Source organism: Nycticebus coucang, chromosome 4 (assembly GCF_027406575.1).
Source record: "Nycticebus coucang isolate mNycCou1 chromosome 4, mNycCou1.pri, whole genome shotgun sequence".
NCBI classification, from domain to species: domain Eukaryota; kingdom Metazoa; phylum Chordata; class Mammalia; order Primates; family Lorisidae; genus Nycticebus; species Nycticebus coucang.
Window position 1 is genome coordinate 25,864,656 of NC_069783.1, and position 24,816 is coordinate 25,889,471.

The 24,816-nt window shown below is 41.1% G+C and overlaps 1 protein-coding gene and 1 non-coding gene across 4 annotated transcripts in view; one reads left to right on the forward strand and one right to left on the reverse strand.

The window, feature by feature from the left end:
• The window catches only part of SLC4A1AP (solute carrier family 4 member 1 adaptor protein), a 31,478-nt gene that overhangs the window by 895 nt on the left and 5,767 nt on the right, over nucleotides 1-24,816 (forward strand). The window contains exons 2-11 of one of the 3 annotated variants that reach the window (XR_008379562.1): nucleotides 197-392; nucleotides 3,709-3,831; nucleotides 5,845-5,905; nucleotides 6,220-6,359; nucleotides 10,323-10,483; nucleotides 11,883-11,952; nucleotides 12,326-12,512; nucleotides 18,817-18,928; nucleotides 22,234-23,042; nucleotides 24,609-24,649. Coding sequence is in view for 1 of the 3 variants with exons in the window: in XM_053588438.1 (XP_053444413.1) it covers nucleotides 197-392; nucleotides 3,709-3,831; nucleotides 5,845-5,905; nucleotides 6,220-6,359; nucleotides 10,323-10,483; nucleotides 11,883-11,952; nucleotides 12,326-12,512; nucleotides 18,817-18,928; nucleotides 22,234-22,468 (1,285 nt within the window). In the remaining 2 variants the exon portion in view is untranslated. Of the gene's footprint in view, nucleotides 1-196; nucleotides 393-3,708; nucleotides 3,832-5,844; nucleotides 5,906-6,219; nucleotides 6,360-10,322; nucleotides 10,484-11,882; nucleotides 11,953-12,325; nucleotides 12,513-18,816; nucleotides 18,929-22,233; nucleotides 23,043-24,608; nucleotides 24,650-24,816 lie in introns of those variants that run through there. The other 2 variants (XR_008379563.1, XM_053588438.1) reach the window with 2 other exon arrangements.
• LOC128585175 (U6 spliceosomal RNA) lies at nucleotides 3,338-3,439 on the reverse strand. The gene has a single exon (XR_008379911.1). It is a non-coding gene; the product is annotated as a U6 spliceosomal RNA (small nuclear RNA).

Genomic DNA, 24,816 nt, shown 5'->3' on the forward strand with positions numbered 1-24,816 from the left:
CTCAGGAGCTCACCGGGCTGCGTTCCTAAGCTGCTTAAGTTTTTGTGGCGGAAAGAAATTCTCCCGGACAGCGATTACCCAAGTGGAGGAATCAGTCTGGCCCCTCATCTCCAGACCTCTCTACACATTGCCGTATTTCTGAAAGTAACTTTCACAATACTGAAGTCTGAAAGAACTTTTTTGCTTGGTTCATAAGGGACCAGAGGATGACCAAGAGGCAGAATCCGAGTTAACGGTAACGCAGTTGAAGAAATTGCGTAAACAGCAGCAAACGTTGTTGGAGAAGAAGATGCTAGGAGAAGACTCAGATGAAGAGGAGGAAATGGATACCAGTGAAGGGAAGAGAAGTGTTAGTGGCCAAGATGATGAGATGGGTTGCACCTGGGGAATGGGTAAGACATTAAAATTGCTGACAGAGGTTAATATAGAGTTCATTACTGGTACGACCCTTGAGTGTTTTTTTCATATTTTCTTGATTCATTGAGGTAAATAGGGCAAACATAATTTGCACTTCACTGACGTGGGTGTCTTCTAGCTTGTTCTTCATGCACTCTAGTTCAAAACTTAACCTCAAGGAGGGTGCGGTGGCTCACACTGGTAATCTTAGCACTTCGGGAGGCTGAGGGAGTGGATTGCTTGAGCTTATGAGTTTGAGACCGGCCTGAGCAAGAGCGAAATCCCACCTCTAAAAAAAAAGGGGGGGGGGGGACGATTTTTTTTGTGGCAAAGGCCTGAGTCTTCTCGAGGTTGAGGCAGGAGGATCTCTTGAGGCCACAGCACTCTACTCAGTGAGACGCTGTCTCAAAAAAAAAGAGAAAAACCCACTTAACCTCAGTATACAATTAACTTATTTTTACTATTTAATTGTAAAAATATTTATGAATATTTGTTACTAAGTACTGATCTTGTGCTATATGTATGACTATCACTGGAGGGGGTGGAACTACATTCAGTCAGATAAATGGCAGTTAATCAATGTAGGATAGTCTCTTGGTTTGTTTGTATTTTGTGAAAATATTCTGAATGTGGAATATCTTCTGATCAGAGAAAGCTGATCCCTTAGCAAAAACAATAAATTGAATTCTCTATAACACCAAACATTTTGGAGGATAGATATTCAGGAGATAGGAGTATGAAAAGATAGAAGATGGCCTTAATATGAAGAGAAAATAAATATGAAATTATTCGTAAGTACTAAACAAAAGCTAGAAACCATAAGTATGCTAGACTACAAGATTCAGAGAAGGGAGCAATCACTGAGGACTTGTGTTGTCTAATATGGTAGCTGCTATCCACATGTGGTTACTGAGCACTTGCAAAAACGCTAGTCCACATTGACACGTGCTGTATGTGCAAAAGACACACTGAACTTCAAAGATTCAGTCTGCAAAAAGAATGTAAAGCGTCTCATTCATGATATAATACAGAGCGTGCCAAAAATGTATAGACATTTTAAGAAAGCAAAAAACTGTATTAAAGTTATAATACTCAATATACACCAATAAGAAAAGATGAATATGGGCAGTGCCTGTGGCTCAGTGAGTAGGGCGGGGCCCCATAAACAGAGGGTGGCGGGTTTGAACCCGGCCTGGGCCAAACTGCAACAAAAGAATAGCCATGTGTGGTGGCAGGCGCCTGTAGTCCCAACTACTCGGGAGGCGAAGGCAAGAGAATTGCCTAAGCCCAACAGCTGGAAGTTGCTGTGAGCTGTGATTTTACAGCACTCTACCAAGGGCAATAAAGTGAAACTCTGTCTCTAAAAAGAAAAAAAAAAGAAAGAAAGAAAAGATGAATATGACTTACGTTTGAGCACCTCTTTTATTTTTATTTTTTTTTGTTGAGACAGTCTTACTATGTCGCCCTTGGTAGAGTGTCATGGCGTCATAGCTCACAGCAATCTCAAACTCTTGGGCTTAAGCAATTTTCTTGCCTCAGCTTCCCAAGTAGCTGGGACTACAGGTGCCCGCCACAATGCCCAGCTATTTTTTGTTGCAGTTGTTGTTTAGCAGGCTCAGGCTGGTTTCGAACCTGCAAGCCTCCATGTATGTGGCTGACACCGAAACCACTATGCTATGGTCACAGAGCCTGAGTACCTCTTTTAGTTGCAGAGCTCAACATGGCTTTAGTGTTATAATTTTAGTATTACAAACTCTTGGACTCAAGTAAAACTCTTGCCTCAGCCTCCCGATTAGCTGAGACCACAGGTACCCACCACAACGTCCCTCTGTTTTTTAGAGATGGGATCTCACTGTTGCTCAGGCTGATCTCGAACTTGTGAGTTCAAGCAATCCACCCGCCTTGGCCTCCTGGAGTGCTAGGATTATAGGCATGAGTCACCGCTCCCACCCTGTATGTATTTTTTGAGGTCCATTGCCCGGGCTAGAGTTCAATGGCATCATCATAGCTCACTGCAACCTTGAACTTCTGGGTTCAAGAGATCCTCCTGCTTCAGCCTCTTAACTACCTGGGACTATAGGTGTGCACCGTCTACCTGGCTGATTTTTTTGTAGAGTTGGGGTCTTGTTATATTGTTCAGGCTATTCTGCAAATCCTGGCCTCAAGCAATCATCCTGCCTCTGCCTCCCAAAGTGCTAAGATTATAGGCATGAGCCACTGCAGCCAGTTCAATATTTTTATATTGATTACATGTTGAAATGACAATAATTTTGTTTCTTAATAATTTTTTAATGTGGCTAATAGAAAATTTAAGATTACATCTATGTCTTTCATTATAGTTCCATTGGACAGCACTGAGTTAAATCATTGGGAAACTGGGCGGCACCTGTGGCTCAGTGAGTAGGGCGCCGGCCCCATATGCCGAGGGTGGCGGGTTCAAACCCAGCCCTGGCCAAACTGCAACAAAAAAAATAGCCGGGCATTGTGGCGGGCGCCTATAGTCCCAGCTGCTCAGGAGGCTGAGGCAAGAGAATTGTGTAAGCCCAAGAGTTGGAGGTTGCTGTGAGCCGTGTGACACCACGGCACTCTACCCGAGGGTGGTACGGTGAGACTCTGTCTCTACAAAAAAAAAAAAAAAATCATTGGGAAACTTTATAAGCAGAAGGATTTAGAGCTGGAACTTGAAGAAAGGAAAAAGCTGTTATGAAGTTGAGCATTTGGACTGGTGTTCAGGATAGGAATTGATATTAAGGGTGAAATGAGCAGACCAGTCTACTTGGCAGATCTGAAACTTATGAGGAAATTGTATTGGAAACAAAGTATTATACTTGAGTGTGAGAGAAGGGGAATGCCAGGCTCAGGAGCTCAGATTTTTTCCCACAGTGTGTTTGGTAATTTTGCTTTTATTTTATTTTATTTTTTTCAACACAAACATGTTTGATAAAGTATGGAACGCTTCATGAATTTGCATGTCATCATTGTGAGGGGCCATTTTACTTTTCTCTGTATCGTTCCAATTTTAGTATATGCTGCTGAAACAAGCATGGTAATTTTGCTTTTAAAAAATAGTGATGGAGAAAAAAAAATTAAGATGCCATGAAGACAAGTTCTGACTTGTCATACAATTTAGAAAACCTGAAGATGGTCATACCAGTGTTTTTTTGGTTATTTCAACTCCCTTTCCCCAAATATGTATTTTTCTTTTCATTCCAGGTAACTGTATCTTTATGCAGCCTGAAAGAGTAGTGGGTGTCATTCAGATAGTCTCTTCTCACATATGATTATCTTTCCTTTCTTTCCCATGTACTGTAGGAGAAGATGCTGTAGAGGATGAGGCTGAAGAGAACCCCATTGTCTTAGAGTTTCAGCAGGAAAGGGAGGCCTTTTATATAAAGGATCCAAAAAAGGCTCTGCAAGGTTTTTTTGACCGAGAAGGTATGTAAACAGATTCTGACCCTGCCAGTGAATTGGATCATAGCAATGTTGTTTTCTACAGCTTTAGGTAGAGCTGTATACTTAGAAATGCTATATTTTATTTGCTGACCTTTTTGTTTAGTTCTTGCCCTGTGGCTAGTTGCTTCAGGTTTATTTAAAAAATTGTTCCTCGGGCGGCGCCTGTGGCTCAAGGAGTAAGGCGCCGGTCCCATATGCCGGAGGTGGTGGGTTCAAACCTAGCCCCGGCCAAAAACAGAAAAAAAAAAATTGTTCCTCATTATTGTAGTGGTAGAAAAAAAAAAAAGAAAATCACAAAAATTCTTTTAGCTTTTCTTCTCATCCTGGAAAAAAGGAACTATTTTTTTCCTGACTGATTTCATTCTTCTCAAAAGATCGGACTTTGGTGGTGGGAAAATTGAGGCAATTTCTTATAATTTGTTGTTCCTGATTCACCTGATCTTTTGTAATTCCCAATATGGATTTTGACTTTATTTTCTTTTATTTATTTATTTATTTTTTAAGAAACAGGGTCTCACTTTATTGCCCTGGGTAGAGTGCTGTGGCATCACAGCTCACAGCAACCTCCAACTCCTGGGCTTAGGCAATTCTCTTGCCTCAGCCTCCCGGGTAGCTAGGACTACAGGTGCCCACTGCAACGCCAGTCTATTTTTTGTTGCAGTTTGGCCGAGGCCTGGTTCAAACCCGTCACCGTTGGCATATGGGGCTGGTCCCCTACTCACTGAGCCACAGGCGCCGCCCTGGATTTTGACTTTAAATGATTTTTAAAAATATTTCTACCGGGCGGTGCCTGTGGCTCAGTCGGTAAGGCGCCGGCCCCATATACCAAGGGTGGCAGGTTCAAACCCGGCCCCGGCTGAACTGCAACCAAAAAAAAAATAGCTGGGCGTTGTGGCGGGCGCCTGTAGTCCCAGCTACTTGGGAGGCTGAGGCAAGCGAATCGCTTAAGCCCAGGAGTTGGAGGATGCTGTGAGCTGTGTGATGCCATGGCACTCTACCAAGGGCCATAAAGTGAGACTCTTGTCTCTACAAAAAAAAAAAAAATATTTCCCAAGGATTGTTTCAGCATAGATACTTTGAGAGAACATTTATGTGTATGTACAGGTATGTGATACAGGACAGGTGGCACCACAGCTGGCAGAAGAACCAGCGTGCTGAAGGGTAGGCAGGGGGTCCCGTGGGTGGCTCCAGTAGCTGGAGGGTTGAGGCAACTGCTACACAGAGAGCAGCACCTTAGCTTTCCCTCCTCTTGCACTTCCTGTTGCACAGGGAACCCCACCTTTCCTAGTCTTGGTCAATTTCATGTAAGTTTCCTAGGCCTGTGAAAGAAAGGGATTGTAGCCATTCATTATCTGAGTTGGGCTAAATGTAACTTTAGAGGACCCTTGCTAGCTACATGTAACAACTGAGTTCCAGCCCCATGCCTCTAAATGTAATGACTGAGTCCCAATGACCCCATGTGACTATATATACCCCTGGACAAAGAGCCCAGAAGAGACAGAGGGAGCGAGAAAGCTTGTATTTGGATGTGGCTTCTCTCTGCCAGGAGCTTTGGTGTTTTTGTATTCTTTTCTGTAAATAAGTCCTGTCTTACCACTGATCTGTGGCCCATGGAGTCATTCTTCGAATCACCAAGACCAAGACCCCTTGAAGACAAAAGTCCAGTATCATTATGTATGTGTATATGTGTATATTGTATATATATGAACTGGCTGCTTTCTACCCTTAATACTTATGCTGATAAAATAACCACTAAGTTCACAACTTATAAAAAGTGTAAAAACCACTATATGGTGAACAAAGCTATATTTGGAGAGTTGTCTGTTTTAATCTGAATTTGCTTTTTTCTCTGCCTCAAATTCATTCTAATTTTATTATCAGATGACAATCCCTAGGAATGAGAAAGTAAACGTATTGAGATTTATTTTCTCATTTCTCATACCAACTAGTAATTTTCAGATCCTATTAAAATTGTTTTGCCTTTTTTCTCCACAGGAGAAGAATTAGAATATGAATTTGATGAACAAGGACATAGCACTTGGCTCTGCAGGGTGAGGTATGTTCTTTTTTATTAATGTCCATTTTTTTGAAAGTGGCCAATTTCAGGCTTACTTTATGGTTATAGACAACAACCCAAAGAGTAATTTTAGGCTTTTCGTAAATTTGGCCCTGAATAGGTTAGTAACATTTATGTTATTGGGGGTTAGGTGGGAGGGATAGAGGTAGAAGGCAAAGGTTTGTAGTTCAACCTTGGCAAGATAGAACAAGATGAATTGACAGATTGAAAAACTATCTAAAAAAACCCATGTTAGTTGTTTTCATGAGATTGGAGCTTAGTGTTATGCCACAATTCCCACCAAACGAATGCAGATTACCTGTGGATGATTCAACTGGAAAACAACTGGTGGCTGAGGCTATTCACTCAGGAAAGAAAAAAGAAGCAATGATCCAGTGCTCACTGGAAGCTTGTCGGATCCTCGATACTTTGGGATTGCTGCGGCAGGAAGCAGGTCAGTATCTAGGAGCCCCTTTTTCTTTAAAAAGAAAAGAAGAAGGAAAATTTAACATAAAAGGTAATTAAATCTCCTTATAGCGGAAAATGTAAACTGCAGAATATTTTAAAGTGCAAAGAAAAAATGTTCATCATAATACCCTAAGGTAGCCATTATTTATATTCTCCCGGACTTTTTCTATGTATATACAAACGTGTTTAGAACTAGATCCTTTAACAAAAAACAAACCCGGCTTGGCGCCTGTAACTCAGTGAGTAGAGCGCTGGCCATATTCACCAAGGCTGGAGGGTTTGAGCCTGGCCCAGGCCACCTAAACAACAATGACAAATGCAACCAAAAAATAGCCAGGCGTTATGGTGGGCGCCTGTAGTTTCACCTACTTGGGAGGCTGAGGGAAGAGAATCATGTAGGCCCAAGAGTTTGAGTTTGCTGTGAGCTGTGAGCTGTGACAGTACAGCACTCTACTGACAGCGGCATAGTGAAACTCTGTCTCAAAAAAAAAAAAAAACCCTCTTAACAAAGTCATGTTACTCATACTCTTTTGTGACTCACTTTTTTTTTTTTGTTTGTTTGTTTTGAGACAGAGTCTCACTATTTTGCCCTGGTAGAGTGCTGTGACAGCATAGCCCACAGCAACCCCAAACTCTTTGGGCTCAAGCAGTCTTCTTACCTCAGCCTCCTAAGTAGCTAGAACTACAGCGCCTGCCACGATGCCTGGCTATTTTTTAGAGATAGGAGTCTCATTCTTGCTCAGGCTGGTCTTGAACTTGTGAGCTCAAGGGATCTACCTGCCTTAGCCTCCCAGAGTGCTAGGATTACAGGTATGAGCCACCATGCTTGGCCCCAGTGACTCACTTTTTTAACATAAGGTTATCATGTATATTATAGATATCTGTATCAATACAGTTGGTTTACTTTTGTTTTTTTTGGCCGGGGCTGGGTTTGAACTTGCCACCTCTGGCATATGGGGTTGACGCCCTACTCCTTTGAGCCATAGGCGCCCCGGCCAAAAAAAACATAGCATCGCTTATTACTAAAGCCTATATTATTTAGGCCTTATTACCAAGGCCTATTTTTATTTCCTAAAATTAATTTTTATGATTGGAAAGGAACTTATGTCTGGTTTAAAACTACCAAAAGGATTATAACAAAATACCTGTGTTTTTTGCCCTACCTCAGTCCTCTTCCACAGAGGCTTTCCTCTCTTTGAGTTATTTCTTCTGCCATTTAAAAATAACCAAATTTCTGAGAAACAAGAATATCTCGTTATAGTTTGTGTCTTTTATTTTATTTACTTATTTTTCTTGAGATCTTGATATGTTGGCCAGGCTAGCCTCAAACTCTGGCCTCAAGCAATACTCCCACCTTGACCTCCCAAATTGCTGGGATTACAGGAGTGAACCATTGTACCTAGGCCAAGTGATTTAGAAATTACCTGTTAACTCTGTAACTTAGTATTAACATGATTACACTTATGCAAATATGAATCACAGCTAAGCATTTTATTTCTTTTATTTTCTTTTTGCAACATTAAGTTGCCTTGGAGCTTGCTCCCTATTTTCATTTTTCTTAAGGGTAATAATTATGTTTGGTTTTTAGCTGTTTGGGGCCTTTTTTGGTACCTCTAACTCACTCTTCTACACCTTCCAATATCTTTTCAGTATGTTTGTTCACGTGATCAATCACAGTAAGCAATTTTTCGGTTGTGATTTTTTTTTAGGAGACGTTTTTTTCTGAAGAGCATTATTCTCCTTTTTGCTCTCCAGACCTGCTGCAGAATTGTTATCTATCTGATGACTTTGCTGTCATCCTTAATATATCCTTAGCCTTTCTCCAGGGTTGGATTTTCTGTTTCTTGATTCTTATATTTTGCTACTTCTCAGTTTATTCCCTTGTTTTAGTGCAGTGTATCCTTCTGTAGTTTTAGCAGATTAAAAAGCTGGTACAACACTGGAGAATGTGACTTGTGCGTGAATCTGTCTTATGCAGACATCCTCAAACTTTTTAAACGGGGCCAATTCACTGTCCCTCAGACGGTTGGAGGGCCAGACTATAGTTTAAAAAAAAAAAAATGAACAAATTCCTGTGCACACTGCATATATCTTATTTTGAAGTAAAAAACAAAACGGGAACAAATACAATTCACACCACTTCATGTGGCCCGCGGGCTGCAGTTTGAGGACGCCTGGTCTTATGAGTGCATTTTTAAATTTTGTAGACAAATTCTTTTTTTTTTTTCTTGAGACAGAGTCTCACTATCCACCTGTTGGGCTTAAGCGATTCTCTTGCCTTAGCCTCCCACATAGCTGGGACTACAGGCGCCTGTCACAACGCCCGGCTATTTTTTGGTTGTAGCCGTCATTGTTTGGAGGGCCTGGGCTGGATTCGAACCCGCCAGCTCAGGTGTATGTGGCTGGCACCTTAGCTGCTTGAACCACGGGTGCCAAGCCTTTCTTTGTCTTTTTTTTTTGTAGAGACAGAGTCTCACTGTACCACCCTCGGGTAGAGTGCCGTGGCGTCACACGGCTCATAGCAACCTCTAACTCTTGGGCTTACGCGATTCTCTTGCCTCAGCCTCCCAAGCAGCTGGGACTACAGGTGCCTGCTACAACGCCTGGCTGTTTTTTGGTTGCAGTTTGGCCGGGGCTGGGTTTGAACCCGCCACCCTCAGCATATGGGGCCGGCGCCCTACTCACTGAGCATAGGCGCCGCTCCCTTTCTTTGTCTTTTTAAAATATGCTGACTTGGTTGGGCATGTTGGCTCATGCCAATAATTCCAGCACTTTGGGAGGCTAAGACTGGAGGATTGGTTGGACTTAGGAGTTTGAGACCAGCCTGAGCAAGAGCAAGACCCTGTCTCTATCAAAAATTGAAAAAGTTAGCCAGGTGTGGTGGCTGGCATCTGTATGTCCCAGCTCCTCAGGAGGATGAAGCAAAATGATTGCTTGAGCACAGGAGTTTGAAGTTGCAGTGAGTTATGATGATGTCACTGCACTCTACTCTGGGTGACAGAAGTGAGACTGTGTGTCAAAAACAAAAATAAAGGCTAGGTGTCCAGCACACAGTGATTAGGGCACTGGCTACTTACACCGGCCCGGACATGCTAAAACAAGGACAGGTGTGGCTTGGCGCCGGTAGCTCAGCGGCCAGGGCACCAGCCATATATGCTGGAGCTAGCAGGTTCGAATCCAGCCCAGGCCAACTACAACCACAAAATAGCCAGGCATTGTGGTGGGTGCCTGTAGTGCCAGCCAGAGAGGCAAGACAATCACTTAAGCCCAAGAGTCTGAGGTTGCTGTGAGCTGTGACGCCTCAGCACTCTACCGAGAGTGACATAGTGAGACTCTGTCTCAAAAAAAAACAAAAACAAAAATAAAAATGTAAAATTACAAAATTAAATCACTGAGTTTAAGATCCATATTCTCTCACTTCAATCACTTCTTGAAAAGAGAGCCTCTTTGCCCCTATGAGGTAAAGATTCTTACTGATTTTATTGGCTTTGGTCACATGATTACTCCTAAACCAGAAGAAATGGAAGAGTTTTTTTTTTTGAGACAGAGTCTCACTATGTCGCCCTCGGTAGAGTGCTATGGTGTCATAGCTCACGGCAACCTGAAATTGTTGGGCTTAAGCCATTCTCTTGCCTCAGCCTCCCAAGTAGCTGGGACTACAGGCGCCCGTCATAACGCCTGGCTATTTTTAGAGACGAGGTCTTGCTCTGGCTCAGGCTGGTCTTGAGCCTGTGAGCTCAGGCAGTTCACCTGCCTGGGCCTCCCAGAGCCATAGGATTACAGGCATGAGCCACTGTGCCTGGCCTCAAAGTAGTTTTGATTTGGATTTCTCTGATGATTAGGGATGTTGAACATTTTTTATGGGTTTTTTTTTTTTTGCTATTTATCTGTCTTGTTGGTTTCTTTTTTAAAAACGTGTTTCTTTATCAATTATTTTATCCTCTTCTAGTATCTCGGAAAAGGAAAGCCAAGAACTGGGAGGACGAAGACTTTTATGATAGTGATGACGACACATTTCTTGATCGAACTGGCCTGGTTGAGAAGAAACGACTGAACCGAATGAAGAAGGCTGGCAAGATTGATGAGAAGCCAGAGACCTTTGAATCATTGGCAAGTTTTATTTATAAAAGTAGCTGTGGTAGATTAATTTTCAAATAAAATAATGTATTATTTAAATATGTTATGTGATAATGACAATTTTTAAAGTGGTAGCATGGAAATCTGGTACCGAAGTATAACTTTTGTGATCTGTGGGGCAGCGCCTATGGCTCAAGGAGTAGGGCGCTGGTCCCATATGCCGGAGGTGGCGGGTTCAAACCCAGCCCCGGCCAAAAGAAAAAAAAAAAAAAAAAAAAAAAACTTTTGTGATCTGTAAATTTAATGGTAACAAACAGCTTGGTTTTTTTCCCCCAAGTTGTTGGGGGAAAAAATTGGCTTCCTGCTAGAGACTTTCCTCCATGATGACATTGATCCATTAATTAACATTCTTTGGATATATTATCCCTCACAAAAGAAAAGAAAATCTTCCTGGGTGGCATCTGTGGCTCAGTTGGTAGGGTGCTGGCCCCATATACCGAGGGTGGCAGGTTCAAACCCTGCCCCGGCAGAACTGCAAAAACAAAAAAACAAAAAAAAAATAGCCGGGTGTTGTGGCGGGCACCTGTAGTCCCAGCTACTTGGGAGGCTGAGGCAGGAGAATCACTCAAGCTCAAGAATTGGAGGTTGCTGTGAGCTGTGTGATGCCACGGCACTCTACCTAGGGCCATAAAGTGAAACTGTCTCTACAGTAAAAAAAAAAAAAAAAAAAGGAAAAGAAAAACTTCCAAGTTAGGACAATCTAAGGTGAAATTGATTTTAAGCTTCTGGCAGTCAAGAATGGAAGGAATTTTGAGGAGTGTAGTATGTAGTCTGAAACAGTATATCCTTCATAAAATATAAGGTGGCACAGTTAGTATGTAGATTAATTACTTATCTATTACCCAATAGGTAGGTAATAGACTACCTATTTGACTAGAAAAAAACATGAGAAGATAAATATTGCAGAGTATGACAAGGGAATGAGGAAATGGACTCTAAAACAAAATCAGGAGGAATGTATAATACAACCTTTTTGTGGTAAGTCCTACCACTCTATCAACATTAAAAATGCGTTGATACAGAAATTTCTTTTTTAGGGATTTATCCCATTGATAATTCATTTATAGTAGTCTTCAGAGCTTAAAACATTACTTATCATTGATTCTTTTTATTCATTAATGAAAACAGATGCCTTGAGCTCTTTCTTCTGAGTAAAATTAAGTCTAAGTTATTCATTCTGAGTTAATTCAGAACTTAATTGAATTAGAATTAGATAAACAAATGAAAAATGTTAACTGTAAAGAGCAGATTTAAATGGATTTCTGAATTATCGTCTTAAAACTTGTAGTAATATGTAAAAAAAAGAGGAAGATGATAAGGAACGTAGTTCAAAAGAAGAAAAGTTGACCCTATTGATTTGGGTTTTTTACAGGTTGCAAAGTTAAACGATGCTGAGAGGGAACTCTCTGAAATTTCTGAGAAGCTGAAAGCCTCAAGCAAATGTAAGTCGTTCATCAAATATTTATTTATATACCATATATAGTGCACTATGCTAGGTACTGGCTTTACATTGGTTAGTAAGATATTAATATATTGTACAGAATATTAAGCTTTTCTAAGGAGCAACATAGCATTTTAGAGTTAGAAAGAACATCATAAATAATTTGGTTTAGCCTCTTTAATAGTTGAGGGGAAAAAGCCCATGAGACAAAATGACTTGCTAGTGTCTCAGAGTTATAACCTTTGTCCTTACTCCTAATATTAGTGGTGTCATCTGTACAGCTTTTGTTAATGACTTTTCTATGGAACCTTTAGCTGAATTTTAAAATATTTGAGGCCGTATTTTCTAAACTTTGTTATTCCTATCTTGGACAGCTCTATCAGAGTCACAATCTCAGGATTCTTTAGATGCATTCATGTCAGAAATGAAATCAGGGAGTGCATTAGATGGTGTGTCCCGGAAGAAACTTCACCTGAGAACTTTTGAACTAAGGAAAGAACAACAAAGACTTAAAGGGTTAATAAAAATTGTAAAGCCAGCAGAGATTCCGGAACTGAAAAAGTAAGTAAGTCTTAGTTAAATATGGAATTTTAAGTAAGCATTCTAGCATAGTTAACATTTTTAATTATTCCTTTATTTTCTTACAAAATTATTATATAATGGAAACATTATACAATTAACCCTTTAAAGCACAGAAGGCAGTCGTTTCCTAGAGCAACCAAAAACCTGTTTCATTTGTGAATTATAGAGTGCTAGAGGAATTTTAGAGAAAACTATATTGATTCCTGATTCATTAGACGGCTCTGAAGGATTTTACTCTCGTGAATGATAAGTAGACAACCAAAGGATATCAACTGACAGGCTGCAGAAGAAGAAATGCGAATATCTCTTAACTATATAAAAGTAGATGCTCAACCTCACTTATAAGAAAAATACAAATACTTCAGTGTAACATTATTATTTATCTGTGGATTTGATGAAAATACACTGTGCTGGGGCGGCTCCTGTGGCTCAAGGAGTAGGGTGCCGGTCCCATATGCTGGAGGTGGCAGGTTCAAACCCAGCCCCGGCCAAAAACCACACACACCAAAAAAAAAAAACACGGAGAAAAAAAAAAAAGAAAATATACTGTGCTGATGAAGCTCTGACAAGAAGGCATTTTCTTTTTTTTTATGATGATTATATATTTTTTCAATGCCAGTGCTACTCAGTTCTCAGAATAACTTCAGTTTTCATGAAATAAACAATGACTGTATAAAAATTGTACCTTTCTGAAACTGAAATCTGAGCTTAGGTGAAAGTTTCTTCTTTCCCAAGGGGCACTTTCTTAGGAGCAAATTGGTGGGTTCCCTATGTAGGACAAATTGGTGGTATCTATCCTGTTTGTTTGATTTGTTCCATTTCTAGAAATTTGTGCCTCACATACATAGAAAGTGATGAATACATATTGCAACATTATAATGGTAAAAGATTAGAAATCCTATAAATGTTAAAAAAAGAGGGATGGGTTAAATAAATTATAATACAGATAGACAATAGAACACCACTAGCTGTAAAAAAAACTGAGGAAACTATGTAAGATATGGAAACACTCTCAAGATAAGTAACAAAAGGTACAGAACAAAGTGTCTAATAGGCATTATCTGTTTTAAAATGGTGGTAAGGCCTGGTATCTTGTACCCTCAATGTATCCCCAACAATTAAAAAAAAAAAGTGGTGGTAAGGGAAGAATTCACAGGTAAGTAGGCCATTACTTGTATAGACATAAGGTCCATTTAGGTCAGGTTCCCTAAAAATAGACTCTGAACCCGGGATTTGTCTGCAAGTGATTTATTGAGAGTGCTGTCAGGAGAAATCTTCATGGGATTGAGAGTAGCAGGATGGTGCCAAGGAAGAACCTGGTCAAAGATGCAGTTTTAGGAGAGCCTGAATGGCATCACAAATGTTTTATATTTTGCTTAATCCTTCTGTGGCCATAGGCTGTCCATGGCATAGGTGGGGGATTAGGGATTGGAGACACACAGCAGTTCTCCTGAGAAGGGAGCAGGTGTGAGCCTTAACAGACGACATCTGTAGTAGCAGGTTGGCTTGTTGGGAGGGGTACCAACAGTGTCTGCTACTGGATCTCTGGAAAGATTTCTAAAAACTGATAACATTGATTGCCAATGGGGAGGGGAACTGAGTGGCTGGGGGACAGAAATGGGAGGAAAACTTTTCATAGTATATACTCTTTATATTTCATGAGTTTTGAACATATGAATATATTTTCTATTCAAATATACTTAATTTGAAAAACCTGTACATACTGCTTTAGTTCTAAATTTACTATAATGTGATTACAGTTCTAGTTTTGAATGCCAAATAAGTAGAAAAATAAAAATTATATTAATAATTTTGTTCCAATAAAAATATTTGTTAGCCTCGGCACCTGTGGCTCAAGTGGCTAAGGCGCCAGCCACATACACCTAAGCTGGTGGGTTTGAATCCAGCCTGGGCCCGCCAAACAACAATGATGGCTGCAACCAAAAAATAGCCGGGCGTTGTGGTGGGTGCCTGTAGTCCCAGCTACTTGGGAGGTAGAGGCAGGAGAATCGCTTGAGCCCAGGAGTTGGAGGTTGCTGTGAGCTGTGATGCCACAGGAGTTGGAGGTTGCTGTGAGCTGTGATGCCACAGCACTCTACCCAGGGCAACAGCTTGAGGCTCCATCTCCAAAAAAAAAAAAAATATATATATATATGTTAGTTAAAGTAAATTTCTCTGGGACACCTCTTGGAGTCTGGGTATGTAAAGGTTAAGATCTGATGCGTTAGGCATATAGAAGGAAGGGGTATTAGGGCCTTTCTTACTAGGAAAGCCCCAGTTCCCACAATGAAAGTACAGCGAGAAGAGGGAGATCCCTGAAAGGAAAAGCTCTGAGGTAGATCTTTTTTTCTTTTCTTCAGAAACAAGTGGCTACAGGTTGTGAAGTAGGGCTTAGATTGGTGTCTTTCTCTCCTTTCTTTTCTTCTAGTAATAAACCTGGGGTTAAGACAGTGAAGCTAGATTAGAGCATACTACTACATCAGCTTGGACAAGATTTTGGCACAGCCACGTTTCAAAATCAGGAATGACAATCTTGAATAGTAGGATTTCTCAACTTGGTTTCAAGTTTAATCTATACCTAGTCATTTTTTACTGTATTTTCTCAGGAATGGTAAATCTTGGGTGGTTTTAAAACCACAGATCCAAAGATAAGAGCATAGATTGTCTTTTAAAGCATGTATCTGTCATTCCTGAGAACCTGAGAATAGTTGACAACTATTTAGCATAGTTAAACACTTTTTTTTAAAAGTATAATTTCTTCTGTGAAAGTAGAGAAAATGTAATCTCTTCGAAGATAATTTTCTTGTTAACTTTAATTTTGGGGAAATTACTGGAACAGATGCACCCAAATCCATTTGCAAGCACCTAAAAGATTATTGAGTAATTTATAAACCAGATTTTGGTACTAATTCTTCCCAGAGTGGGCTAATATTTTGAGTGTGTGTGTATGAGAGAGAGATCTAATCTTTCAACCCGACAGTATGTTAAAATGTTTAACAAAAATTTTGTTAACAAATTTTGAAAATGTAGAGTAGGTTAGTATAGAAATAAAGCAACTCTGATGAGCTTTTTGAGATGCTCACTCTGATGATCAGGTGAGCATCTCAAAATCTAATACTGACTAGCCCAGGAGTTACAGTGACTAGCCCAGCAGTTACCAACTGCTCTCAAGCCTGGGCAACAGGGCAAGACTCTGTTTCTTTAAAAAGAAAAAAAAAAGTGATGCCGTCTAGATAATTCACCCACTTAGGAAGTTTGGAAAGTTTCTTATTTTCTTTAGTTCTGTGCTGTCCAGCGTAGCACTCAGTAGACTCCTGCTGTTAAAATTTCGAAAATTAAATAAAATTAAAAATTCAGATATTTACTCACATTAGCTACGTTTCAAGTGATCACTAACCACATGTGGCTACTGTATAGAACATTTTCATCATTGCAGAAGTTCTGCTGGATAGTTTTTGGCTGAGGCCCAGTTTGAACCCGCCACCTCTGGTATATGGGGCCGGCACCCTACTCCTTTGAGCCACAGGCGCCGCCCCAGTTCTGCTGGATAGTGATGCTTTAGATTGTCAGTAAGCATTTATAAAGTCCCTCACGCATGTGTATAAAACCTACAACTTGATGCTGGGAGCATTACATAGAAGAGTATCTAGATATTGTTACATAGGTGTAGAAGTAAAATTTTTCTGGAGCCCTTTATCTGTATAGAAAATTCATCCCCAGGGCCAGACTCTGGGAGGCCAAGGCGGATGGATTGCCTGAGCTCACAAGTTCAAGACCAGCCTGAGTTAGAGTGACACCCCGCCTCTGAAAATAGCTGGGTGTTGTAGCAGGTGCCTGTAGTCCCAGCTCCTTGGGAGGCTGAGGCAAGATAATCACTTGAGCTCAAGAGTTAGAGGTTGCTGTGAGCTATGATGCCATGGCATTCTACCGAGGGTGACAAAGGGAGACTCTGTCTCAAAAAAAAAAAAAAGAAAGAAAAGAAAATTCATCGGGTGGCGCCTGTGGCTCAGTCGGTAGGGCACCGGCCCCATATACTGAGGGTGGTGGGTTCAAACTCGGCCCCGGCCAAACTGCAACCAAAAAATAGACGGGCATTGTGGCGGGCGCCTGTAGTCCCAGCTACTCTGGAGGCTGAGGCAAGAGAATCGCTTAAGCCCAGGAGTTGGAGGTTGCTGTGAGCTGTGTGAGGCCACGGCACTCTACTGAGGGCCATAAAGTGAGACTCTGTCTCTACAAAAGAAAAAAAAAGAAGACTTAAAAATATATATATATTAAAAAAAAAAAAAAGAAAGAAAATTCATCCCCAAATTGCTAGCAGGTTTGTTTAAAGATTTATGTGTAGTTTGGCTATTTAATGCAGTGATTACTAGATCAGTTCACAGAAGTCAATTTGACTCATGATATTTGAGTTGGCTTACTGCTAGTAAGGAGATAGATTAGTAGTAGAGTTAGAATTCCTGGGTTTAATTTTCAGCTCTATCAGTTACATTTTAGGCATTTTTTTTGGGGGGGGGAGAGGCAAGTTATATAACTTATGTGATCTCCATGTTCCTCATCTGTAAATTGGAGGTAAGGATGTTGCAAAACTTAATAATACTAAAAGTGCTGGCATACATGGCATATGCTCATGGCATACCATCATCATTTGTAACAGTTTTTGAGGAGAAAAGGTAAAAATTCTGCAGGCATGTCTGGGGTAAACAAATTATCAGTTAAGTTTTAATTCCAATTCTATAATCCTTTAATTTCATGTATCAGCCGTAGTGGGATATTCTGGGTTAGAAGACATCAAGCCCAGAACTTTGTATCAGCTTCCTCCAGACGCAGTGGTTCTCAACCTTCCTAATGCCGTGGCCCTTTAATACAGTTCCTGTGGGTCACGACCCACAGGTTGAGAACCGCTGCTCGGAGCCTCCTCTCCTACTGTCAGTCTTTGTGTTTGTCTGGTTTACCCTCCCTTTCCTACTTTGATATTGGCCTAGAGGCTGTGTATCTTCGCCTTCCACTTCTTACTTGAGGATTGAACTTCCACACTTTCTGCCTCCCACATTCACTTTCAAAGCAACTCTTAATAGTGAGTCCCATCTTCTACCTTTTTTTTTTTTTTTTTTGCCGTTTTTGGCCAGGGCTGGGTTTGAACCCACCATCTCTGGCATATGGGGCAGGTGCCCTACTCCTTTGAGGCCACAAGCGCCGCCCCCATCTTCTGCTTTTTCATCTCCTTTGGACCAGTCTTTGCACATCCTCCAGGCCAGCCCAGCTATTTGATGTAACTGAGAAACACCTGTGTTGCTGTTGGTTTTCTCTTTCTATACCAGAGCCTTCCTGAGGCCTGTGGGGAAGAGTGCAAAGGATAATGATTTGGCAAGAGGTCTTTCAGGGCCAGGTAGGCAAGATTCTTCTGGTGCCCTTAGCAAGGGAATGGGATTTATCCCGAGTAGGGAGAAAGAGAGTAAGGCAGGGCCCAAAGAGTGCCACTGAGGGGATCAGGCTTAGGTAAAAGAAGGCAGAAGTGGCAAGTGGGGCTTCAGGGTGGACCAGGGTAACCACTTTTTGGTAGGGGTCACTATGAGTCAGAAGTGGCAGTACTGTTCGTACAATGTAGTTTACAGGCTGTCCCATGGTCAACATAAAGCGTAGTTTTTTCTTCTTTAGTCTAGTATGGCTATTCAAAGTTTTCCTCTGTCTCCTCATGCCATCTTCTCATTGCCATCTCTCTACTCTGAGGGTCTCATCAACTCAGCTGCCATCCCTTTTGTTTTACTCTTGTTTTCTCTGCTCCCTTTCTAATTTTTACTTTTTCTTTTTTCTCTTTCTCAGCTTTGTCCTAGTGGGCTTTGCGTTTATGACTATCATTAGCCAATGAGAATGTTGACAAGCTCACCAGTTGTAGTCTCTCACTGTGTCTTTGTTAGTACTACACAGGGTATATCCTCCCTAAGGTATTCTTCATAAGTTGGCAGGAAATAGGCCTTTTCACCCTAGAGCCATCCCAGTAAAGACATGGTCATACTTATATGTTCCCCTTGCCAGTGATCTTTGTACTATAGTCTTTGCACAGATTTGAAGGCATATAGCATGTTACAAATTACTAGACTCAGAGAGAAGCCTCATCTTGTCCTTAATAGTCTATGTCTTTGACATTCAGCATTATTGTTCATTCAAACTCTGCTGGCCTAAATATCTCTTTCTATTGTTGCATGCTTAGATATCCATTTTGTGGTAATTTTTGATTTTCCAAAACTCACTAGAATAGAGATGTATAATCATTCTTTTTTCCTAGGACTGAAAGTCAGACTACAGATGCAGAAAATAAAGCTAAAAAGCTTACTTTGCCTCTCTTTGGTGCCATGAAAGGAGGAAGCAAATTCAAATTAAAAACTGGAACAGTAGGGGTGAGTTGTGAGTCACGATATTAAACTTTCAGCTCTTCAGTTATCCCTAAGCTAGTTTTTCTCTCCTTTTCTTTGAGAGTGCACATGATTCATTCCATAATAATGTGAGAAATGGCTAGGGTTTATCCTAATCACATCTTTCCCAGAATTTTGTTCTTGGATTTTTCTGGTTGGTTTAGGGTTATCAAGAACTGGTGAATCGGGCAGCACCTGTGGCTCAGTGGGTAGGGCACCAGGTGGGTTCAAACCCGGCCCCGGCCAGTTTGCAGCAAAAAAATAGCCGGGCGTCGTGAAGGGCGCCTGTCGTCCCAGCTACTCCAGATGCTGAGGCAAGAGAATCACTTAAGCCCAGGAGTTGGAGGTTGCTGTGAGCTGTGTGACACCATGGCACTCTACCGAGGGCGATAAAGTGAGACTCTGTTTCTACAAAAAAAAAAAAAGAAAGAAAAAGAAAGAACTGGTGAATTAATTCATGCTAGTCAATTTGCAAGTAAATGATCTGTAAATTAGAATACCAGTTTATTAATTTCTTTTTTTTTTTTTTTTGTAGAGACAGAGTCTCACTGTACCGCCCTCAGGTAGAGTGCCGTGGCATCACACGGCTCACAGCAACCTCTAACTCTTGGGCTTACGCGATTCTCTTGCCTCAGCCTCCTGAGGAGCTGGGACTATAGGCGCCTGCCACAACGCCCGGCTATTTCTTTTATTGTTGCAGTTTGGCCGGGGCTGTATTTGAACCCGCCACCCTCGGCATATGGGGCCGGCGCCCTACTCACTGAGCCACAGGTTCTGCCCCAGTTTATTAATTTCTAATGAATGTTGCATGTAAGAATGAATCTTGAGCAGGGTGCACTGGCTCATGTCTGTAATCCCAGCACTTTTGTTTTTGTTTTTGAGACAGAGTCTCAAGCTGTCGCCCTAGGTAGAGTGCTGTGGTGTCACAGCTCACAGCAGCCTCAAACTCTTGGGCTCAAGAGATTCTCTTGCCTCAGTTTTTCTATTTTTAGTCAAGACAGGCTGGTCTCCAACTTGTAAGCTCTAGCAATCCACCTGCCTCGGCCTCCCAGAGTGCTAAGATTACAGGTGTGAGCCACTATGCCTGACCAAATCCCAGCACTTTGGAAGCCTAAGGTGGAAGATTGCTTGAGGCCAGGAGTTCAAGACCAGCTTGGGCAACATAGCAAGACCCTGTCTCTACAAACAGTAAAAAAAAATTAAACGGGCATGGTGGTATGCACTTGTGGTCCCAGCTACTTAGGAGCAATCATTTGATCCCAGGTGTTTGAGCCTGCAGTGAGTTATGATCATGGCAATCAATGCATTCCAACCTGGGTGATAGAACAGGATCCTGAAAGCAGGTTTCGTGCATTAAATGCTTTTTTCCTGGTGGATAGATAATAATATTCAGACTGTATTGTTAATAACATAGTGTTAATTGTTAATAACATGTTAACTCTAATACCTGTCTCTGCCATGTTGTTTTTCTCACTTCATTTAATCCTTCCGGCACCTTATGATGTATGGAAATGTTTATCTCTTACAGGTGAGGAAATAGAGTCAGAGAGGTTAAATTCCAGTTCATACTAGCATTATGTAACTAAGCTGGCAGATCAGGTCTTCTCTCTCTTGAGTTTTACGTTCTTTCCACTGTCCTATAATTACTTCACTGATGTATATTTTTTCTTTTTTCTTTCTTTTTGAGACAGGTCTCACTCTGTCGCCCAGGCTAGAATGCCATGCTCAGCATAGCTCACAGCAACCTCAAACTCACAGTTGTGGAGGTTGGAAATCTAAGATCAAGATGCCAGCAGGTTTGGCATCTCTGAAGCCTCTCTCCTTGGCTTGCTGGTGGCCCTTCCCTTGCTGCCACTTCACGGGGTCGACTCTCCGTGCACTTAGACCCATGGTGTCTCTTCCTCTTCCTATAAGGACACTAGCATTATTAGATTAGGACTCCACTCTAACAGAGTCGTTTTAATTGAATCACTTTTAAAGACTTTATATCTAAATATATTCATGTTCTGAGGGACTATAGTTTAGGACTTCAAACATAAATTCAGCCCAACTACCTTGCGTTAGGGTAAACTGACCTCTGGTGGTAGAGGCTTGAAGTCCCAGCTATGCATTCCAAATGAGTACATCATTTACCTAAGATGGAGGCTTTTTTTTAGACAGTCACTTTCTCACCCTCAGTAGAGTGCTGTGATGTCACAGCTCACAGCAACCTCCAGCTCTTGGGCTTAGGTGAGTCTCTTGCCTCAGCCTCCCGAGTAGCTGGGACTACATGTGCCCGCCACAATGCCCGCTATTTTTTATTGCAGTTTGGCTGGGGCCTGGTTTGAACTTACCACCCTTGGTATACGGGGCGGTGAGCCCTACTCACTGAGCCACAGGCGCCACCCATACTTTCTTTTTTCTTTTTTTTTTTTTTTTGCAGTTTTTGGCTGGGGCTGGGTTTGAACCCACCACCTCCGGTGTATATACGGGACTGGTGCCTTACTCCTTTGAGCCACAAGATGGAGGCTTTTTTACTAACAAGCCCTCCTTAGAGAATTGCTGCTGCACTAAATCCTGTATTAAAAAGATGATATAAAGGCCCAGCACGGTGGCTCACACCTGTAATCCTAGCACTCTGGGAGGCTGAGGTGGGTGGACTGCCTGAGCTCATGAGTTCAAGACCAGCCTGAGCCAGAGCGAGACCTCATCTCTAAAAATAGCCGGGCATTGTGGTGGGTGCCTGTAGTCCCAGCTGCTTGGGAGGCTGAGGTAAGAGAATCGCATAAGCCCAAGAGTTAGAGGTGTGAGCCATGTGACGCCACGCACTCTACCGAGGGCGGTACAGTGAGACTCTGTCTCTACAAAAAAAAAAAAAAAAAGAAAGAAGAAATGACTTGCTTTTACTGATTTACATGTCTTGTTTCCTTGAAATTATGTTCAGTCTAAAATGGAAATGCAGTACAAATGATTCATTTATTAGGAATGTGTGTTTGATTTATTCCTTACAAGTTGTAAAAAATTAAGATACTTTAATATCATGAGGACAGGATAGCTGGTACTCACCTGGAATAAACGTTTTAGTTCCCTACGGGCTGTTTTCAGGTATAATCCTTTCACCCTAGAAACTATAAAGGTACTTGTTTAGGGTCCAAAGATGGATAAAATTTCATGCGAAAATCCTGCTTCCAAAAGACTTTTGGGGTGTATCAATCTAGAGAGGCTAGACAGTCTGCACAGACAGCTTAACCTTCCTGAAGAGATTTATCATTAGGTAGAAGTAATTGGTCATGGTTTTGTTTCCCTCATAGAAATTACCCCCCAAGCGTCCAGAACTCCCTCCAGCTCTGTTGAGAATGAAGGATGAGCCTGAAGTAGAAGAGGAGGAGGAAGAGGAAGAAGAAGAAGAGAAAGAACAGGAAGAGGTTGAAAAGAAAAAAGCAGAGGATGGAAGTAGTAGGCCACAGCTTGAGATAGAGCCAGAAGCCGCACAGGAAACGAAGCCTCCCTCGGAGGTCACACATTCTAAAGAAAAGCAAACCCACGGTACTATCTTCTCCATCTCGTGTTATTCAGTGGGCAGTTGCATTGATTGTGGGTAGATTTTTAAAAGCAAGGCCGGTTCTTGTCCGTGCATCTTGACTTTGCATATACGATACACTGACTGTATAGTAAGCACCTTTCTTGGTCTTCCTTTGACTGCCAATCATGATTTACTCCCATTGAAAATTGAGGGTGAGTATTTCTAATCTGTTCCAGAATTACAGAAAATTGAAAGCTGTGGAAGAATTCTGATCTGCTGCCACTGTATGAGTTGGAAGACAGTGGAATTGGTAGGATTAGGGTGGATGGTAGGGCCTAAACAGGCAATCTCAGGATAAGTCACCCTTTGATCATTTTTCCCCATCCTTGGAGCAGAAGTTAAGCATGATTATACTCATTGGAGTAAAGTTCTTAAGGATCTTACCTCATTATCTTTTTATCAATAGAACCTAGCAAAAAATCTGGCCTCATAAGTATCCACTCAGTTTAGCAAATATCTGATGAAAAATATTGAAAGATGGAATTGATGAAGTTTTTTTTTCTTTTAAGACAGAGTCTTACTCTGTGACCTTTATGGGTGAGTTTGTGGGGAGTTTCTCTTTTCTTCTTTGGACTTTTATATATGATCTATTATTTCTTTTATAATCAGAAAAAAAATACTTTGAAAAATCACTCTGAGCTGGACATGGTATCTGATGCCTATAATCCTAGCACTCTGTGGGGCTGAGGTAGGAGGATCCCTTAAGTTCAGGCATTGGAGACCAGTTTGAGCAAGAATGAGACCCTGAGACCAGTCTCTACTAAAAACAGAAAAATTAGCTGGATATTGTGGGTCCCTGTAGTCCCAGCTACTCAGGAGGCTGAGGCAGGAAGATCGCTTGAACCCCAGAATTTCAGGTTGCTACGAGCTAGGCTTATGCCATTACACTCTAGCCTGAGCAACAGAGTGAGATTCTGTTTTGAAAAAAAAAAAAAAAACAGAAAGAAAAGTGTCTTGTTTCTTCAGCTGTAAGAAATAAATCTTTTATATTTACATTCTACTTTGTTTAGTTATTGGCAAAATGCCTGGTTTTTTCAAAAGGTACTTATTAACATATACCTCCTTCTTTTTACTTTTTTTTTTTTGAGACAGTGTCTCACTATGTCACCCTTGGTCGAATGCTGTTGCATCACAGCTCACAGCAACCTCAAACTCTTGGGCTTAAGTGATTCTCTTGCGTCAGCCTCCCAAATAGCTGGATTTATAGGCGCCACCACAATGCCCAGCTGTTTTGTTGTTGTTGTCGTCATCATCATCATCATCATTTAATAGGCCTGGGCCAGGTTTGAACCCACCAGCCCCTGTGTATGTGGCCGGGGCCCTAACCACTGAACTATGGGTGCCAAGCCTTATATGTCTTTCTGAGTTTGGTCTATGGTCCATGCATTTTGAGGGTGGATATAACATGTCAATAAGGGGAGCAATAAATACTATATTTTCTTGTTTAAGGGACCAAAGTAAGTATGTGTGTGTAAAAATAGCACAAATTTTAAAAGTTGGTTTATGAGATTAAATAACTAGTAAATCTGCAGCTGATGAGGGATTACTCAGAGTCTTTTTTTGGTTGATTCTTTTTCTTTTCTTTTTTTGGAGTCTTATTCTGTTGCCCCACCTAGAGTTCAGTGGCATTGCCACAGCTCACTGCACCCTCAAACTCCTAGGCTCAAGTGATTCTTTTGCCTCAGCCCTCCAAGTAGCTGGTACTACAGACACACACCACCATGCCTGGCTAATTTTTCTATTTTTTTGTGGAGCTTGGTCTCGAACTCTGGGTCTCAAGCAATCTCCTGCCTCAGACTCCCAGAGTACTAGGATTACAGATGTGAGCCAAGACCTTTTTTAATTTATGCCTTTTTATTGATTTTTTTACAATGTTGGGATTTTTATTATACATGCTATTTTATAACTTGTTTTTTCCTGTATCTTAAACTATTCTTTTTAAAATGTGGTTTCTAATAAGGGGCACAGTGATCCATCACATCCCTTCGTCATAATTTATTTAATTCCCAGTTGTTAAACATGTAGGTTATTTCTTAATTTTTGTTGTTACAAACATGATTGTATATAATAAATCTTTGTGTTCATTGTTGGATTTTTTTTTAGGTTTCCTGAAAGTAGAATTTATAGGCCAAATTTCTAGCCTTTTTAAGACTTTTGGTAGGTATTGCCAAAACATTTTTTGTGAATTTGGCTAATTTAAGTGGAAAACTGGTGCTTCTCTATTATATACCTAGAGGCACATTTATTGAAAATTTTATTAAGATTAATTGAAGCTGATGGTAGTAAACTAGATGATTATGTATGTATTTAG